The 15,597-nt window shown below is 46.3% G+C and overlaps 1 protein-coding gene across 3 annotated transcripts in view; it reads left to right on the forward strand.

The window, feature by feature from the left end:
- Positions 1–12,497, forward strand: part of WDHD1 (WD repeat and HMG-box DNA binding protein 1) — a 153,218-nt gene extending 140,721 nt beyond the window's left edge. For all 3 annotated transcript variants that reach the window (XM_040411516.1, XM_040411515.1, XM_040411517.1), the window contains 3 exons: positions 6,697–6,818; positions 10,101–10,236; positions 11,680–12,497. In XM_040411516.1, the coding sequence (XP_040267450.1) occupies positions 6,697–6,818; positions 10,101–10,236; positions 11,680–11,874 (453 nt within the window). In that variant the 3' untranslated portion in view covers positions 11,875–12,497. The remainder of the gene's footprint in view (positions 1–6,696; positions 6,819–10,100; positions 10,237–11,679) is intronic.
- Positions 12,498–15,597: the final 3,100 nt, after the last annotated feature.

Genomic DNA, 15,597 nt, shown 5'->3' on the forward strand with positions numbered 1-15,597 from the left:
AGTGTAAAAGGAACCGCAGAAGAAAAAGCCTTGAAAGCTACAAAGTCTTGTCGCCATTTTGTAATTCTTAGTCGAATTGGCGACCATTTTGGTCGCCATCTGGAGCACTGTTAATGCAGCTTAAAATTAGAATTTTGTGAAAAGGTTCAATATTCTCGTCTCAAAGTGTCAGACTCTAGTCAGCTAATTAATCCGTACCCCCTGAGCAAAGGGGACCTCAAAATGGAGACTTTGGGGTTTCATAAGCTGTAAGCCAAAATCATCCAAATTATAACAAATAAAGGCCTGAAATATCTCGCTCTGCCTGTAATGAGTCTCATATGTTAGCTTCACCTTTTCAGTTGCATTACTGAAATAAATGGACTTTTGCACGATATTCTAAGTTTTGGGAGTACTTTGATATACAGTATGCTGTGTTTATGTCTGGTGGTATTGGTTGACCCTGTAGTATTTGCTTGTTTGTGAGGACTGGTGAGATTTTTGGGGCTAACATTTTATAGAACTCATTGGTATAGCCGTCTGGTCCGGGAGCTTTCCCATTTCCAGATTGGCAGATTACCGTCAGATCTTTGGGTGACACTCGGGGCATTGAGAGACTTTTTCTAGCCAGGATTTCTCCGCTCTTTCGGTATTGTATAAAGGTTTTTATAATAATCTCTTAGTATCTCAATTCTCTCTTTCGGTTGATGGCAGAGTATACCTTGTATGTTATTTAATGAAGAGATTAATGACGGAGTTTTCATCCCCTATGCTAAAGATGCCAAGCGTTTACCCGATTTGTCCCCGAATCTGAATAAGCGAGCTTCTCTCCGTGTCCCATCTAATTCCTCTTTTTGTCTGTGCCATCTATCATATTCCGCTTTTAGTTTCGCACCATTTTTGCAGATGGGCGCAATGGAAATTCTGTATCGGAATCCCTGAGAGTGTTAGTTCTTACAGTTTCCTAAGTGTTATTTTTTTTAACCCCTTGTGTAGGCTAGGATCTTTCCCCGTATCACTGCCTTACCCGCTCTCCAGGCCAATTGTGGCTCGCAAGAGGCTAAATAAGTATCCCCCCCACCAATGATTCAGCATTTCTGAGAAATTCTCATTTGAGGCCAAATCAGATGGAAATCTCCAAATGAAGTCTCTTGGGATACTATCTGCAATTTCTATAGTTCCTGGGGAATGGTCAGAGATGACTAGATCACCTATGCCTATAGAGAGCATTTTGAAGAATGTTCTCGGTCACCAAGAAGTATTCTAGGCGTGACCAGGAATCACGTGCTGCTGAGAAATGGGTGAACTTTCTCCCCTCCGGGTAGAACTGTCGCCATGTGCCGTGTAAACCGGCTTCAGAGGTCAATTATATCAACATGTCTATGTCTGGGTATTATTTGTCGACCTAGGGAACTACGGCCATCGTCCTCATGGATCATCACCGCACTCATATCTCCCACCACTATTTGGAAAGGTACTGGGTCTTTAAGTAGCCTGTTTCTCAGATCCTCAAAACATTCAGAAATGGTGTAATTTGGGCCGTATATGTTATAAATACTCAGGGTTTCGGATGGGGAGCAGAGATGTACTTGTAACAGTCTTTCCTCCTGATCCTCCGAGGAAGATGTCACTTTGTGGATTAGATTTTTATGGAGCAGGAGTAGCACTCCCCCTTTGGAGCCCCTAGAGGGCGATCCCAGCACACGACCAACCCATAGTCGCTGGAGGCCGCAAAAGTCTGCCCTGGTCAGGTGTGTTTTCTGAAGTACTGCTATATCTGCTCTTAAAGAGGACCTTTCATTGGTCCAAACATTGTGAACTAAGTATCATGACATATACAGCGGCGCCCAGGAATCTCACTGCACTTACTATTATCCCTGGGCGCCGCTCCGTTCTCCCGTTAAGTCCTCCGGTATGTTCAGGGACTTGGTTATAGTAGGCGGAGTCTGCCCTTGTTCTGCTGGGCGTCCCAGGCTGTGAGCTCTGCGCTGTGATTGGCCAGCGCTACAGCCTGGGAGAAGGACACGCCCAGGAGAACAAGGGCAGTCTCCGCCTACTATAACCAAGTCCCCGAACATACCGGAGGACATAACGGGAGAACGGAGCGGCGCCCAGGGATAATAGTAAGTGCAGTGAGAACCCTGGGCGCCGCTGTACATATCATGATACTTAGTTCACAATGTTTGGACCGATAAAAGGTCCTCTTTAAGCATTTAAGGTGTCTCAGCGCCATTAGACGTTTTAGATTTTTTTTTATTAGTCGTCATATTTGGGCTGCAGCAGAGACGCAGTCAAATGTTTTTTTATTTTGGCATTTTATGGGACACCTCTAATGCTGACGAGCTCCTCTCCTGCCTTCATGAATACAAGCTGTATGGATGCTTAGGAAGAATGTGAATCGCTACACTATATATTATGCTTATGATAAAAGTCTGTATAATTTACTGAGCACAAAGTGAGGACCCAACGTCCCTATTTTAGTAACTAAAATGTACTAAATTGCAATTTTTGAACTTGTAACAACCTGTCATTTACTTATAAGTTTGTAGGAGGAACAACAAAGGGATTGTGCAACAGAGTTACAAAACAATTGCTCCAAAGTTATTTCATGGATAATACAAGTATTTAGTAAAACAAATCTGTCAGGAGAGGTGGCAAAGCTTCTTCAGATGAATAAGTTGTATCTATTAAAGGGGTATTCTGGTTTCGTATATATCAGATCTGTCGGGGTCCAACTCTCTCAGCATTATGTCTGTGTAAGGTCTTATGCACACAACTGTGTTTTTTGTCTACATCCAATCCACATTTTTTGCGGGTTGGATGTGAACCCGTTCATTTCAATGGGGCCACAAAAGATGCAGAAGGCACACCCTGTGCTGTCCGCATCCGTACGTCCATTCTGCAGCCCCGCCAAAAAATACAGCGTGTCCTATTCTTGTCTGTTAAACTGACAACGATAGGACAGTTCTAAACGGGAAAGGAAATTCTGTTCCACAAAATGTGTAACGCACACAGCCTGTATCCATAATTGGCCGACCGCTGGGCTGGGTACAGCCTTAGGCCACTTTCACACTGGCGTTTCTGGGTCCGCTTGTGAGATCCGTTCAGGGCTCTCACAAGCGGTCCAAAACGGATCAGTTTTGCCCTAATGCATTCTGAATGGAAAAGGATCCGCTCAGAATGCATCAGTTTGCTCTGGAGGCAGACACCAAAACACCTCCAATTGACTTTCAGTGTAAGTCAAAACTGATCCGTTTGCATTATCATGGTAATGCAAACGAATCCGTTCTGAACGGATACAAGCGTTTGCATTATAGGTGCAGATCCGTCTGTGCAGTAGCCTTAATCCAGTACATTTCAAGGACTCTTAAGGATTACATAGTGTTATAAATCAGTATAAGGCTACACGACCGTATGTGTTTTGCGGTCCACAAAAAAAAGTGACGTCCGTATGGCATCCGTTTGTTTTGTTTTCTTTGCGGATCCATTGTAATAATGCCTATACTTGTCCGCAAACTAGAAAAAAATAGGACATGCACTATCTTTTTTGCAGGGCTACGGAACGGACATACTGATGCGGACAGCACATTTTTTGTGGACCCATTGAAATGAATGAGTCCGCATCCTATCCGCAAAAAAAACAGAACGGACACCGAAACAAACAACATTTGTGTGCATGTAGTGCTGTTCGATCCTGTCAGAGGAGCGGAGGCCAGAACGGGACCTCACACTGCGAGTTTATCGCATTCAACGTGTTGGTGTGTGTGTCTGGCCTTGGCTGAAAAGTTCCAACTTTTATGCTGTTTAAAGAGGACCTGTCACCATAAAATTAAAGCAATCTGCAAGCACCATGTTATAGAGCAGGAGGAGCTGAGCAGATTGATGTATTGTTTTGTGGGAACAGAATCGGTAAAGCCTGGATTTTATACATTTATATCCTTGCTTTGTCCACCTCCTGTGAGCAGCTATCGGTACAGGGAGTCTTCAGTGTGTATGTAGAGATGGCTGCCAGTCACTGATAACACCTCCTCCCTGTACCGATAGGTATTCACTGGAGGTACAAAAAGCAGAGATATAAATGTACAAATCACAGGTTTAACGGAATCTTTTGCACCAAAATATGTATGAATCCGCTCAGCTTCTCCTGCTCTATAACATGGTGCTTTCAGATTGCATTTTGTGGTGACAGGTCATCTTTAACCAAAAAGCTCTTCATACTTTAGACCAGTGTTTCCCAACCAGTGTGCCTCCAGCTGTTGCAAAACTACAACTCCCAGCATGCCCGGACAGCCTTTGGCTGTGCGGGCATGCTGGGAGTTGTAGTTTTGCAACAGCTGGAGGCACACTGGTTGGGAAACACTGCTTTAGACCAGGGCTGGCCAACCTGCGGTTCTCCAGCTGTTGCAAAACTACAACTCCCAGTATGCCCAGACAGCCTACAACTATCAGCCTACAGCAGGGCATGGTGGGAATTGTAGTTTTACAACAGCTGGAGAGCCACAGGTTGGCCAGCCCTACTTTAGACGAACAGCTGTAATCTTTATTGAAAGGTAGACAGAGTGCAGGTAGAGACTGCAGCACTTGTATGAAACAACTGATCGGCGGGGTGCTGAGAGATGGACCCCAACCCATCTTAGGCCTCTTGCACACGAACGTATTTTTTTGCGGTCCGCAAAAACGGGTCCCGTTTTTCCGTGATCCGTGACCGTTTTTTCGTCCGTGGGTCTTCCTTGATTTTTGGAGGATCCACGGACATGAAAAAAAAGTCGTTTTGGTGTCCGCCTGGCCGTGCGGAGCCAAACGGATCCGTCCTGAATTACAATGCAAGTCAATGGGGACGGATCCGTTTGACGTTGACACAATATGGTGCCATTTCAAACGGATCCGCCCCTATTGACTTTCAATGTAAAGTCTGGAGTCCCTTTTATACCATCGGATCTGAGTTTTCTCCAATCCGATGGTATATTTTAACTTGAAGCGTCCCCATCACCATGGGAACGCCCCTATGTTAGAATATACTGTCGGATATGAGTTAGATCGTGAAACCTCATTTCCGACAGTATATTCTAACACAGAGGCGTTCCCATGGTGATGGGGACGCTTCTAGTTAGAATATACTACAAACTGTGTACATGACTGCCCCCTGCTGCCTAGCAGCATCCGATCTCTTACAGGGGGCCGTGATCAGCACAATTAACCCCTCAAGTGCCGCACCTGAAGGGGTTAATTGTACTATCATATCCCCCTGTAAGAGATCAGGGCTGCCAGGCAGCAGGGGGCAGACCCCCCCCCTCCCCAGTTTGAATATCATTGGTGGCCAGTGCGGCCCCCCCCCCCCCTTCCTCCCTCTATTGTAATAATTCGTTGGTGGCACAGTGTGCGCCCCCCATCGCCCCCCCCCCCCCCCCTCCCTCTATAGCATTAACAACATTGGTGGCCAGTGTGCGGCCTCCCATCCCCCCCCCCCCCCCCCCCCCGATCATTGGTGGCAGCGGGTTACTAGCAATAGTACAATAGTAAAAGATTCATACTTACCTGGGAGCTGCGATGTTCGTGTCCGGCCGGGAGCTCCTCCTACTGGTAAGTGACAGTTCATTTAGCAATGCGCCGCACAGACCTGAGGCTGTCACTTACCAGTAGGTGGAGCTCCCGGCCGGACACGAACATCGCAGCAGCCGGTAAGTATGAATCTTCTACTATTGCTATGTAACCATGGCAACCAGGACTGTAGTAGCGTCCTGGTTGCCATGGTTACCGATCGGAGCCCCAGCGATTAAACTGGGACTCCGATCGGAACTCCACTGCCACCAATGATGATGGGGGGGGGGGGGAGATGGGAGGCCGCACACTGGCCACCAATGTTGTTAATGCTATAGAGGGAGGGGGGGCCGATGGGGGGCGCACACTGTGCCACCAACGAATTATTACAATAGAGGGAGGGAGGGGGGGCCGGACTGGCCATCAATGATATTCAAACTGGGGAGGGGGGGGGTCTGCCCCCTGCTGCCTGGCAGCCCTGATCTCTTACAGGGGGATATGATAGTACAATTAACCCCTTCAGGTGCCACACCTGAAGGGGTTAATTGTGCTGATCACGGCCCCCTGTAAGAGATCGGGTGCTGCCAGGCAGCAGGGGGCAGTCTTGTACACAGTTTGTAGTGTATTCTAACTAGAAGCGTCCCCATCACCATGGGAACGCTTCTGTGTTAGAATATACTGTCGGTTCTGAGTTTTCACGAAGTGAAAACTCAGCTTTGAAAAAGCTTTATGCAGACGGATCTTCGGATCCGTCTGTATAAAAACTAACCTACGGCCACGGATCACGGACACTGATGCCAATCTTGTGTGCATCCGTGTTCTTTCACGGACCCATTGACTTGAATGGGTCCGTGAACCGTTGGCCGTGAAAAAAATAGGACAGGTCATATTTTTTTCACGGCCATGAAACACGGATCACGGATGCGGCTGCAAAACTGTGCATTTTCCGTTTTTTCCACGGACCCATTGAAAGTCAATGGGTCCGCGAAAAAAAACGGAAAACGGCACAACGGCCACGGGTGCACACAACGGTCGTGTGCAGGAGGCCTTATACTGATGACAGGTTATCAATATCAGAAAACCGGAATGCCCCTTTAAGCACTGTAGACTGCACTGTGTCCTTTTTTAGTTTGCAAAAAATAAAAAAAAATTGAAACCATGCAACTTGTGTTCTTTCAGGGTCAGGCTACATTATTCCAGAATATCCAACCTAAATCCACTGCAAAGAAAATACAAGAAAAAGTAAATCCAACACAACAGACGACGCCTAATTCTGCCCCGGAAATAATTCAACAGAAAAAGTAAGCCTTTTCTCTCTCTCTCTTTTTCAGTTTTCGGTTACATACATGCACACTAGGAAGTGAGGTTGTTTGCCTTTTGAAGCTTTTGAATTATTTGGAAGCCTAAGGGCACAAATCCTGCATTCCCATTGGCTGGACAACACCCCCACAGGGACCCTCCCTACGACCTTTGTCTTTAGAGGCTTTGATATTCCTGTCTGCCTGCATTTCTCATAGTACATGGGTTTATTATCCTGGTACAAAAATGTATATGAAATGATTAAGGCCACTTTCACATGCTCAGTATTTGTCATCCGTGTTCTTAAGCCAAAACACTGAAGAGGCAGAAGTTTTTTGTTTTTTTTCTCTAGGTTTCATTCCTGCTTTTGACTCTCATTACTGGTAAGGCTGGGGTTACACGGCGATCTTGCAGACAGAGCTATAAACGGGGGTCGCAGTGTAAGGCCTCATGCACACGACCGTTGTGTGTGGCCGTTGTGCCGTTTTCCGTTTTTTTTTCGCGGACCCATTGACTTTCAATGGGTCCGTGGAAAAATTGGAAAATGCACCGTTTTGCAGCTGCATCCGTGATCCGTGTTTCCTGGGCGTGAAAAAAATATGACCTGTCCTATTTTTTTCACGGCCAACGGTTCACGGACCCATTCAAGTCAATGGGTCCGTGAAAGAACACAGATGCACACAAGATTGGCATCCGTGATCCGTGGCCGTAGGTTAGTTTTTATACAGACGGATCCGAAGATCCGTCTGCATAAAGCTTTTTCAAAGCTGAGTTTTCGCTTCGTGAAAACTCAGAACCGACAGTATATTCTAACACAGAAGCGTTCCCATGGTGATGGGGACGCTTCTTGTTAGAATACACTACAAACTGTGTACAAGACTGCCCCCTGCTGCCTGGCAGCACCCGATCTCTTACAGGGGGCCGTGATCAGCACAATTAACCCCTTCAGGTGCGGCACCTGAAAGGGTTAATTGTACTATCATATCCCCCTGCAGACCCCCTCTCCCCAGTTTGAATATCATTGATGGCCAGTGCGGCCCCCCCACCCTCTATTGTAATAATTTGTTGGTGGCACAGTGTGCGCCCCCCCCCCCCCCCCCCCCCCTCCCTCTATTGTAATTATTCGTTGGTGGCACAGTGTGCGCCCCCCATCGGCCCCCCCTCCCTCTATAGCATTAACAACATTGGTGGCCAGTGTGTGGCCTCCCATCTCCCCCCAGATTCATTGGTGGCAGCAGGGGTTCCGATCGGAGTCCCAGTTTAATCGCTGGGGCTCCGATCGGTAACCATGGCAACCAGGACGCTACTACAGTCCTGGTTGCCATGGTTACTTAGCTATAGTACAATAGTAGAAGATTCATACTTACCTGCTGCTCCGATGTTCGTGTCCGGCCGGGAGCTCCACCTACTGGTAAGTGACAGCCTCAGGTCTGTGCGGCGCATTGCTAAATGAACTGTCACTTACCAGTAGGAGGAGCTCCCGGCCGGACACGAACATCGCAGCTCCCAGGTAAGTATGAATCTTTTACTAGTAACCCGCTGCCACCAATGATCGGGGGGGGGGGGGCCGCACACTGGCCACCAATGTTGTTAATGCTATAGAGGGAGGGGGGGCCGATGGGGGGCGCACACTGTGCCACCAACGATTTATTACAATAGAGGGAGGAAAGGGGGGGGGGGGGGCGCACACTGCCACCAACGATTTATTACAAAAGAGGGAGGAAGGGGGGGGGGGGGGGCGCACACTGTGCCACCAACGATTTATTACAATAGAGGGAGGAAGGGGGGGGCGCACTGGCCATCAATGATATTCAAACTGGGGAGGGGGGGGGTCTGCTGCCTGGCAGCCCTGATCTCTTACAGGGGGATATGATAGTACAATTAACCCCTTCAGGTGCGGCACTTGAGGGGTTAATTGTGCTGATCACGGCCCCCTGTAAGAGATCGGATGCTGCTAGGCAGCAGGGGGCAGTCATGTACACAGTTTGTAGTATATTCTAACTAGAAGCGTCCCCATCACCATGGGAACGCCTCTGTGTTAGAATATAGATCGTGAAACCTCATATCCGACAGTATATTCTAACATAGAGGCGTTCCCATGGTGATGGGGACGCTTCAAGTTAAAATATACCATCGGATTGGAGAAAACTCCGATCCGATGGTATAAAAGGGACTCCAGACTTTACATTGAAAGTCAATGGGGACGGATCCGTTTGAAATGGCACCATATTGTGTCAACGTCAAACGGATCCGTCCCCATTGACTTGCATTGTAATTCAGGACGGATCCGTTTGGCTCCGCACGGCCAGGCGGACACCAAAACGACTTTTTTTTCATGTCCGTGGATCCTCCAAAAATCAAGGGTCACGGTCACGGATCACGGAAAAACGGGACCCGTTTTTGCGGACCGCAAAAAAATACGTTCGTGTGCATGAGGCCTAACTCTCAATTTGCCACGACCCCAGAATTGCAGTTTAAACAACTTGCAAGTCTCACTACACCCCTATTTATTTCTACAGCTGCACTTCTTACACAGCGATCCTCAGTCTTGGAAAGGATTGACATGTAGCCCCAGCCTCACACCTGGGGGAGGACGACTTGGGGCATAACCTGATGTTACAGTAGATCTGGCCGTATTTGTGGTGCGAAAAAAGTCACAAACTACGTGCCGTTGCTCGGCCGGCTTAGAGCACTGCAATCTTCCCCTCCCCCTCCGGTGTGCATCCACATATACATAATGACAGATGTTTGCTTCACCTGTCGATAAAGGTTTTCGACCTCCTGGTCTTCACTTTCTTCCAGAATCTGCTAAAAAAACGCTTCTGCCTCCAGCTCCAGACTTCTGCTTCTGTTCATAAACAAGACAATTGTATTCACTTGAATGAGGAGCAGATTTCTGCCTGAGCAAAACACATGTAATAAATAAGTATAAGTGGAACCGTCTGCAGAGGGACATTGAAATATTGACAAATGGAGACATCAAAGACAAAAAAGAGGAATCCTGTTGGTTGTTGCATCAGCAGGAATGTAACGTCCAGATCCTGTCCATAGCTGCTGCCGGCCGAGGCCAACCCTATGACTGTATTCTATGCATGTATAAGAGATAGATCTTTATGCATTTTTATTGCAATCTTTGGTCGGAAATTACCAGATTTTTGGTATTTTATTACGATCCAGTATTTTTTTTTACTATATATTTTTTGCATTAACAATACGTTGCATTTAGTACAAATCACAAGTGGCATTTTATACAATATTCATCATGATCTCAATACATTTTACAGATCTAAAACAGGCTTCCAGCTATGGTTGGATGAAAATCGCCCGAGTATCTTGTCTGAAAATCCTGAACTTGACGAGTCTGAGATTATTAGGGAGGGCATGAGCCGTTTCAGGGCACTAACTAATGAAGACAGGATGGTAAGTAAACTAGATCTGAGTTTCCTGATGGGTGGTGAATGGATGATAAAGACAGCAGCCTGTAATAGGAATGACTTACCATGAAGGATAAGCACACGGTCTGCTGCTGGAACCCTACATCTCCCACAATGCATTGCACAATGGTGAAGTGCAATATGGAAATGTTACTATTACTAATATCTGCATTAGTAGCACTGCACATAAGCACTTTATATTTTCTTAATGCTAATACATTATGATCTGTGTTACTGGATAGCTTTCATTGCCACATTCAGTAGTGACCATACATGATCAGAGGCACCTCCAATCACGGACATTAGAGTAGCAGCTCGGCCTACATTAGACCACCAGGCATCTGCTCCAGGGAAGCACAGGACACCAGCGTAGAGCTTATTCTACAGATCCATAAAAACATAATGCTGTAGAATAGGACCCCTTAACAACCTCCATAAAAAGGCATTAAAGGGGTATTCCCATCACAGACAATGGGGGCATATTGCTAGGATAGGTGCGGGACCTGCACCTACACATAGAACGGAGTGTGGAAAGTTGGTGAAGGGCCCTGCGCTGCGCTTCCATTCACTTGTATGGGGAGAGCTTTTGGCGTTGGCCGGACTCTGGGGTCCTCCAGCCACCGCTCTCCCTGCTCCGTTCTCGGCATAGGTGTGGGTTACAGATGAGCACATTTCAGATTTTGAAATTCGTTCACGCTTTGTTTGGTTGTAAAAGCAGAATTGCGTTCTGGATTTCGTTACCACGGGCCATAACGCAATTCTATAACGGAATGCCTTTAGAGCCATTCCGTCCTAATAGAAGTCCATGGGCTGCATAACGGATCCGTCCTGTTTCCGTTATGCAGGGGAGTCCTCTCCTGCATAACGGGATGGATCCGTTATGCAGGCCATAGACTTTTATTATAACGGAATGCCTCTAAAGGCATTGTGTTATGGTCCGCATAACATGAGATTCGCTCATCTCTAGTGCGGGTCCCATAGGTGGGACCCGCACCTATCAGACAATGGGGACATATCCTAGCGATATGCCCCCTTTGTCTGTGATGGGAATAACCCTTTAAGCTTTTAAAGCATTGTACAGTAGGGGGAGGTCATACACCCTAATGTCGGTCATTACTGAAGCCATAAAGAACTGGACGTTTCTTCAGCTGAACCTCTCCGTGGCGAAGGCCAAATTCACACTGCGTCCTGATGCAGCCTGATGTTACCTGTAGATAAAGGACATTTGCATTTACTTTGAGATCTTTTATTTTTTTTTACAGACTGATAGAGGTTTATCTATTGCATTTCTTTCACCATTGACTTCAGTGTGGGTAAAATGTGCCAAGTAGCAAAACCACATGTGAAGCCAGTGCTTTCAGCGCTGCAGAAATGTCTAATTATACAGAACGAGCTCTACTGAACGTCATTTGTCATTTTCTCTCATTAGCTGTGGACAGAAAAAGCCAAAGGAGACGATTCTGCAGATCCAAAAAAGAGGAAACGAGAAGAGCAAAAACATCGTGAATCTCAGGAAGGGCCAGATGGAGAGACGCAGGATCAAAGCAATACCGTGAAAAAACGCAAACCTTTGGCCCAGTCGGCAAATAACAAGCTTTCTGCATTTGCCTTTAAGAAAGACTGAGATTTTCTCCACCACAGCTGTGTGAATGCGTCCTAAGGGGAAAGAGCAGGTGGTCTTTCCGGGTCCATTCACAATGTGTCAGGGGGGAAGAGATGCCACCTCACTGGAAAACAGCTATTGCCCAGCACTGGCTCCGCTGCTGTGAAAGCTTCAGTACATTTGAGATGAGACAACTACTTGTTGTAAAGGGGCCAAGGCTGTAACCAATTATGTGGCTTCAGGGTTTACTACACAGAGCCCACAATGTAGTCATTCTGTCCCCAAGAGCAAAATGTTGGTTAAACAGGTGCGTCCTTTTCCATTAAGCGCATCTATGGATGAGAGTGCTTGCACAGTACGGTTCATACATGCATCCCTCACCTATAGACACGGACTGTGTGAGCAGGAGCGTCCGAAACCAGGGTCCTTCCATCAGTTCTCAGTGAATGAATCCTATTTAAGGTTTAGTGGGTTCACAGTGAGAACCCCTTTAAGATGCACATCCTTAATTTAGTTGTAGTCTTTGGTTGCAGAACCAGATTCTCTTTGTACGTTTTGTTATAGATGTTCTCTGTAAACTAGTTGTTATATTTTACGTGTGTTTCATACCTGAAGACTAAATGTGTTGTAAATAAAGGTTCATACAGTTACATGGCTGCTGCATTTTTATATAGATTGGTGGTCTACAATTCTGTACTGATCCTGATTTACATCCTGTATTATACTCCAGAGCTGCACTCACTATTCTGCTGGTGCAGTCACTGTGTACATACATTACTTATCCGGTACTGATCCTGAGTTACATCCTGTATTATACTCCAGAGCTGCACTCACTATTCTGCTGGTGCAGTCACTGTGTACATACATTACTTATCCTGTACTGATCCTGAGTTACATCCTGTATTATACTCCAGAGCTGCACTCACTATTCTGCTGGTGCAGTCACTGTGTACATACATTACTTATCCTGTACTGATCCTGAGTTACATCCTGTATTATACTCCAGAGCTGCACTCACTATTCTGCTGGTGCAGTCACTGTGTACATACATTACTTATCCTGTACTGATCCTGAGTTACATCCTGTATTATACTCCAGAGCTGCACTCACTATTCTGCTGGTGCAGTCACTGTGTACATACATTACTTATCCTGTACTGATCCTGAGTTACATCCTGTATTATACTCCAGAGCTGCACTCACTATTCTGCTGGTGCAGTCACTGTGTACATACATTACTTATCCTGTACTGATCCTGAGTTACATCCTGTATTATACTCCAGAGCTGCACTCACTATTCTGCTGGTGCAGTCACTGTGTACATACATTACTTATCCTGTACTGATCCTGAGTAACAGATTTGGTCAATATTCTATATCTGTATTTTAACATGAAAACCAGGGCTGGATCCTAAGCAAAATGTATAATGGAAATATATACTGTATAAAAGTTTAACATAAAAACACGATTCAAAAGGGTTTTTGTGAGATTTCATCAGTATCTGATTAGTGGGGTTCCAACGTCTGGGACCCCCACAGACCAGTTGTATAGTGGCCCTGCTTGGTATCGCGCACAGCCTTATTCACGTGAATGGCGCTGAGCTGCTCCTAGGCCACGTGACACATGAACGTTACGTGTCGTCACTGCCTAGGAAAAGCAGAGAGAGGGCCGGTGCCTTCTCAAGCAGCCGATTGGCAGTGATGTCGGACCTCCCACCTCTCAGATACTGATGACCTACCCTGAGGATAGGTCATCAGTAAGAAAATCTTGGAAAACCCCTTTAAACTATAGGTCATTTACTGATGACACATTCCCTTTAAAACCATGTGCAGTCTTGGACCCTTCTGGCCTATATCCATATACCGTTTAGTTTTTTAATAACTCTTTCAAAGATGAAATGATTCCTAATAACTCCCCACTCACTATACATACACCTGGATACTCACCGCTCGCAATGTGCCGTGGTCGTCCTCTGCCTGGACAAGCCTTGTAGATAGGGATCATTCTACCTCACCTGTCCATGGCCTGGAGATAGGAAGGAAGTGTAAACCGCTTGAAGAAAGGAAATGTTTAGCATAGAAATCTCCTGTCAATGTAAATGGCAGGTGTGAGAAGATAATCACATCTCCTGTATGTGGAGATTGTCAAAATGTGGGCTTCATAACGACAGGAAGAAATGATGGCAATCAGCCAAATGATGAATCCATAAATGTGGTGCAGACGGCGCATAGAAATGAATGGTTCTGTGTGCGATCCGCAAAAAATGCAGATCAGCCTTGGCTACAAAATATGGTCGTGTACATTAAAGAGGACCTTTCACCTGTATAAACTATGGTAACTGAGTATGCTGACATGTAGAGCGGCGCCCGGGGATCTCACTGCACTTACTATTATCCCCGGGCGCCGCTCCGTTCTCCCGTTATAGGCTCCGGTACCTTTGCTTCTTAAGTTATAGTAGGCGGTGTCTTCCCTTGTCCTGTGGGCGTCTCCTTCTCCTAGGCTGCAGCGCTGGCCAATCGCAGCGCACAGCTCACAGCCTGGGAGAAAAAAACCTCCCAGGCTGTGAGCTGTGCGCTGCGATTGGCCAGCGCTGCAGCCTAGGAGAAGGAGACGCCCACAGGACAAGGGAAGACACCGCCTACTATAACTTAAGAAGCAAAGGTACCGGAGCCTATAACGGGAGAACGGAGCGGCGCCCGGGGATAATAGTAAGTGCAGTGAGATCCCCGGGCGCCGCTCTACATGTCAGCATACTCAGTTACCATAGTTTATACAGGTGAAAGGTCCTCTTTAAGCCTAAACCATAAGGACCCCCTTCACTGTAGAAAGATGCACAGGGGCTTTTAGACTAACCCATCGTCTTAAAAAAATATATATATATAAAGGGTCAGTATGGCATTCTCTTCAGATCCTGTAGAGAAAAAAAAAAGGGGGGGGGGAAGCTTTCATTGCTTCCAATAATGGGGTGGGAAATTGTAGGAGGTCCAGGTGGAGCAATGTACGTACACAGTAAACCCCACCAGTCCTGTCCATTGGCTGTGCCTGGTAATTGTAGCATTCGCATGGGGATGAGCTGCAATATCAGACGCAGCCCATAGACAAGGGTGGAACTGTAAGAAACAAAGCATGCTGGGAGTTGAAGTTTTGCTGGAGACCCCTACGTCAAAGGATCGATAAATCTTGCATTTTGCATTAGATCTGAAAGCGTTACATCAAGGAAAACGAATTCCTGGCTGTTGTCTCACCAGAGAGATTTGGTTTGGGGTTCTCACACTGTACAGCAAACAACCCCTTATATCTCAGCTTCCTGGACTGCGCGCCTGCCCCTCCAATTAAACAGGTCACAAGGGCCCCAGTTCTAACGATTGTCAGGAGCCGCAGTAGTCCGACCCCCCCCCAGACGCTTTTCTCCTAACCTGTGGATAGGGGATAATTTGTCATCATGGGACAACCCTTTTAGGCTACATTCACACGTCAGTATTTTTCTATAATCCGATTTTCTGTCCGTTTTTTGCGGATCCGTTGTTTCTGAAAATGTTTCCGTATGTCATCCGTTTTTTGCGGATCCGCAAAAAACGGAAACATGTATAAATTTCAATAAGCAAATAAAGTTGTTTGGATTTCTTAAAAAAAAAAAAAAATTTAAAATGTAATTTCCAGGAACGGATTCCGTATAAAACGGATGACATACGTAATGACATCCGAATGTCTTGCGTTTTTTTGCGGATCCATTGACTTTGCGTTG

The sequence above is a fragment of the Bufo bufo genome, chromosome 11 (genome assembly GCF_905171765.1).
Source record: "Bufo bufo chromosome 11, aBufBuf1.1, whole genome shotgun sequence".
NCBI lineage: Eukaryota > Metazoa > Chordata > Amphibia > Anura > Bufonidae > Bufo > Bufo bufo.